General features: G+C 46.3%; 1 protein-coding gene across 1 annotated transcript; it reads left to right on the top strand.

The window, feature by feature from the left end:
* Positions 1-225: 225 nt before the first annotated feature.
* Pou3f4 (POU class 3 homeobox 4) lies at positions 226-4,287 on the top strand. Its single transcript, XM_034485826.2, has one exon. The coding sequence runs from the start codon at positions 539-541 to the stop codon at positions 1,622-1,624; it is 1,086 nt and encodes a 361-aa protein (XP_034341717.1). The 5' UTR covers positions 226-538; the 3' UTR covers positions 1,625-4,287.
* Positions 4,288-4,903: the final 616 nt, after the last annotated feature.

Here is a 4,903-nt window from a genome sequence, read left to right on the forward strand (position 1 = left end):
ATTCCCCCCAAACCCCCGCCACACATTAACCCAAACACTAACTAAACCGGAATTCTTTCATACATGAAAATCAAAAGAATATTTTAATTTGTTTTTTTAAATTTATTTTAATTTAAATAAACTAAAAGGAGACCTGAAACTGAAGTTAGCCTCCTCGCTGCCTCTTCAGACAAATATGTACCTTCTATTTATTCTCTGCCACAAACAGCCATGTAGTCTCTGGGAGGGGGGAAAGGGTTAACTAAAAGAGCCGCTGCCACTCTAAGCTAGGCAGCCAATGGAGCCTAAAGATTGATTCACTTCCTGCTTGGGTCTCACTGAAACTCCCGAGCTTCGCCAGCCTAATTTGGAAAGCGAGCTCGGCCTCCCGCACCACCATTGGCTGTGTTTATGCCTGGCCAGGCCAAGTCGCACTGCGATTGGCCTCTGCGGGTGCCGGTAACCTGCTCTAGCGGCTTTGGTTCCCCGCACCATAGATGTCAAAGGCTGAAGCTGCTCCCTTTGCCACATTATAACTAGTAGAGGATCCTCATCCACCATGGCCACAGCTGCCTCGAATCCCTACAGCATTCTCAGTTCCAGCTCCCTCGTCCATGCGGACTCCGCGGGCATGCAGCAGGGAAGTCCTTTCCGCAATCCTCAGAAACTTCTCCAAAGTGACTACTTGCAGGGAGTTCCCAGCAATGGGCATCCCCTCGGGCACCACTGGGTGACCAGTCTGAGCGACGGGGGCCCGTGGTCTTCCACATTGGCCACCAGTCCCCTGGACCAGCAGGACGTGAAGCCGGGACGCGAAGATCTGCAACTGGGCGCAATCATCCATCACCGCTCGCCGCACGTAGCCCACCACTCGCCCCACACTAACCATCCGAACGCCTGGGGAGCGAGCCCGGCTCCAAACTCGTCCATCACGTCCAGCGGCCAACCCCTCAATGTGTACTCGCAGCCAGGCTTCACGGTGAGCGGCATGCTGGAGCACGGGGGACTCACTCCACCACCAGCTGCTGCCTCCACACAGAGCCTGCATCCAGTGCTCCGGGAGCCTCCAGACCATGGTGAGCTGGGCTCGCACCACTGCCAGGACCACTCCGATGAAGAGACTCCCACCTCTGATGAGTTGGAACAGTTCGCCAAACAATTCAAACAAAGAAGAATCAAGTTGGGTTTCACGCAGGCCGACGTGGGGCTGGCATTGGGCACACTGTATGGCAACGTGTTCTCGCAGACTACCATCTGCAGGTTCGAGGCCTTGCAACTGAGCTTCAAGAACATGTGCAAGCTGAAACCGCTGCTAAATAAGTGGCTGGAGGAGGCTGATTCATCCACAGGAAGCCCGACCAGCATTGACAAGATCGCCGCTCAGGGCCGCAAACGCAAGAAGCGAACCTCCATCGAGGTGAGTGTCAAGGGCGTACTGGAAACGCATTTCCTCAAGTGTCCCAAGCCTGCAGCGCAGGAGATCTCCTCGCTGGCAGACAGTCTCCAGTTGGAGAAAGAAGTGGTGCGTGTCTGGTTCTGTAATAGAAGACAAAAAGAAAAAAGGATGACTCCGCCAGGGGATCAGCAGCCACACGAGGTTTATTCGCACACGGTGAAAACAGACGCATCCTGCCACGATCTCTGACTGGAGGAAGCAAGGAGGTGGCCCGCTGCACTGGGAGCAGTGCTGATACAATTCTCTCTTTACCTTCCTTTCAGCATTACATTCTTTATTATTGCTATCTCTCTAGCTTGCTAGCTCTTCCTTTCTTTCACAGGGGTTTCTAACTTCTTATGACTTATGTTAAGAAAAAAACATACACACGCGCGCGCGCACACACACACACACAGGCGCGAGCGCGCGCGCACACACACACACACACACACACACACACACACATGCACACACACATTCGGGCTTCTCAACTCTGAAACACAATTATATTAAGCAGTCCAGGTGGGGACCCTATATTCCCTGCTGCCAGGACAATTTCCCTCCAACCTTTTCTGCTGATCAATATGTATTGTTTACTCTGAGTAAGATTTGTTTGGTTGCTCCTCTCTAAGAAGGGCAAGGAGCTGGGTAACGGGGTGGGGGCGGGAGAGGGTGGGAAGACAGATGTGTGCCTATGAATAACCTTTCAGCGCCTTGGTTATAGCAGCTGTATTTCAGGTGAAATCTGTTTTACAATAGACTAGTTTTGCATTTTTTAAAACTTCTATAGCGTTTCTAAATGTCTGCGGTGTTTTACTACAAGCTGTACACAATATTTGTGAGATAATTTGTATCTAATCGACCACTCCACATTATTATTGCTATTATTATTATTTCTTCATTGAGCTGATGGGTTTTTAATTGCTTAAAAAAGGGAGGGGAGGCTGGAAGGAGGAGAGAGAAAATGCTCACCTCCTGCACTCCCACACTTTCGAATCTGCGTGGAGAGGAGAGGATATGGTGGAGAAAGTTGTTGATGTTTCTATTTTTCCCCCGGGGAACTGAGTGCCTATATGGGCAGAACAAGCAAACTGAATGGGTTTGCAAAGTAGCCTGGAGGCTATTTCGCTGCTTTTTTTGCCCCCTCCCCCGACTTTCACGGAACTGTGGAGTCCTGGAAGGTTTCCACAGCACAGATCCCGGTGCCCCAGAAGGATTCCGCTGTGGCGCGAAGAATGGGGTGTGAGCGACCAGAAGGATTCTGAATTCACCGAGGTCATGAACGTCTGTTCGTGAAGTTTCCCACAGGCCGCCAGCTTAGTCGGGTTGACAACCTGCGCTACCCTACTTACACTCTCCTAGATGAAAGACTTGGCCTTCACAAATGGTGGCTTTCAAAGGAGACCACAACCCAAAGACACTGGCGACCAATTGGGTCAGCGCCTCCCAGTTCAGTTCACCTCCAGTTCGCCCCTCGCTCTCAGGGTGAGAAACGCTCTCGGTAGGGTGGTGAAGGGGTAGGCATCCTCTGCTTAGTGCGGAGAGACAATAAAATAATTGGCAAAAGTCACGAAGATTCTGGTCCAGCCGCACACCACCTCCTTCCTCTTGTACATACCAAGGTCTGAGTGAGCTCTTGGGGAGCCCATCTCAGTGTCTTTGACAAGCACAGCTGGTGGAAGCCCATGGCGCAGATCAAGTGAGCTAGAGAGCGCCTGGGCGGCTAAGTTTATGCTTTTTTTTTTCCTTTTAAAAATCTGTGCGTATGTATTTCTGTGCGTGTGTGGCGTGCGCGTGCAAACGTATGTGTGTAGATAGCTGTGTGTTTCGTATTACTGTATACAAAAAAATAAAATTAAAAAAAAAACTAAAAAAAAAAATCTCCTTAGACTATGTAGACATCCCAAAATGAAGCGGTTGCCGTGGCTTTATGGCTAGCTTTCTCTCATGTCCATAGGACAGGTTCACAGGTGCACCTCATCCCCAGCAATCACTGTGTGCTGGCCCAGGGAAGTGTCCATGCCCAGCCAGCCACTGCGGGCCTGACCTGAAGGGGATCTCGCCAGGCTGATCTCAGGATTCAGCCTGCCGGCGGCGCAGCTGTAGTAGACAAAGCTTCAAACTACCTAAGGACCAGAAAACCTTGTGCCCCTTGTGTAAAATGCGCTAGTATGGGCTGCCAGGTTGACCACACTGTGTCTCCCCTAGCCGCAGGTCGAAGAGCATATATTAATTCAAATTCCAGATCCTTTCTTTTGCTATTTTTTTCTTGGTCAAGCCTCTACATTCTCTTAGTTTTAGGCTTTAGTTCTGTGATTTTATTTTCCTTGTTCAATTCATGTTTCTCAAATGTTCGAAGGGGGGTGGGTTATTTGTTTTTGGTTTTTTTTTTTGTTGTTTTGTTTTTTTGGTTTTTTTTTTTGTTTTTTTTTTGTTTTTTTTTTGTTTTTTTTTTTGCAGTTAAACGCTATGGTTCAAACCTGAGTTAACCCAAATATTTCTGCCGACTTTATAATTGTACAGTTTTGTATATTAAACGTTTTTGAAGTTATTAATTTAAAAAGATCATTTAGTTTATTCATTTAGTAACTGATGTATAATAAACGCTATTTTCATTAAGAGTTGCTTTTTCAACTATTTTATTCAAATTGCCTATTGCAGTTCCCAACGATTATTTATTTTCAATAAATTCTGCATTGTGTTTAAATGAAAAGTGTTTCAAAGATGAGTTGGGTGTCAAAATGAAAACAATTCGCTGTAATGTTTGATGTGAGCAGTTTTAGTCAAGGGGTTTATATTGACGCAATATTTTATTGTTGTAAAAGATTTAAAAGGTTTAAATAAAACATTTTTCCAAAAAAAAAAAAAAAAAAAAGAAAAAAGAAAGAAACCATGTTTTCTTCTCCTGGCCTTCATGTGCTGTGTGTGAAGTGGAGCACTTAAAGAAGCACGTCCTGGGTAAGCAAGGCATTTGCTTGGCTTCAGGTTAGAAGCCTTTGGTTTTTGTTTTGATTCTGGTTTCTATTCCTCTGACATTTGCCCTTTGGTTCAGAAATATACTCTCATACATAATACCTATTTGTGCATTTCACATCCATGTGTTGGAGCAAAATGTACTCCTCAATGATAGGAAGACTTGCTGGGAAGAATACTGGGAAACCAGGTCCAAGACTATTTCCTTAGTGCTCTCAGAGAGCATAATGTCTTTGTCAACCAGTGTTTTCTAGTCAGTCTCCCATCCTAAAATTATACCTAAACCTTCCCTGGACTTGTACATTTCTTACATGCTTTTATTCCTCTTCTTTCTCCCCAGTCCTGACATATCCTTTTAGTAAGGGACCTGGATATCTTTTTAATGTAAGGGTTAGTGTTCATCCTAAGGTGCTCCCTGGGCCCCGGAACCTCAAGCAAACTGTTTTTTTCAATCTCTATCTATCTGGTTTGTAAGAAGAAAACAAACAAACAAAAAAATAATAAGGATCGTGAGAC

Source organism: Arvicanthis niloticus, chromosome X (assembly GCF_011762505.2).
Source record: "Arvicanthis niloticus isolate mArvNil1 chromosome X, mArvNil1.pat.X, whole genome shotgun sequence".
Lineage (NCBI taxonomy): Eukaryota > Metazoa > Chordata > Mammalia > Rodentia > Muridae > Arvicanthis > Arvicanthis niloticus.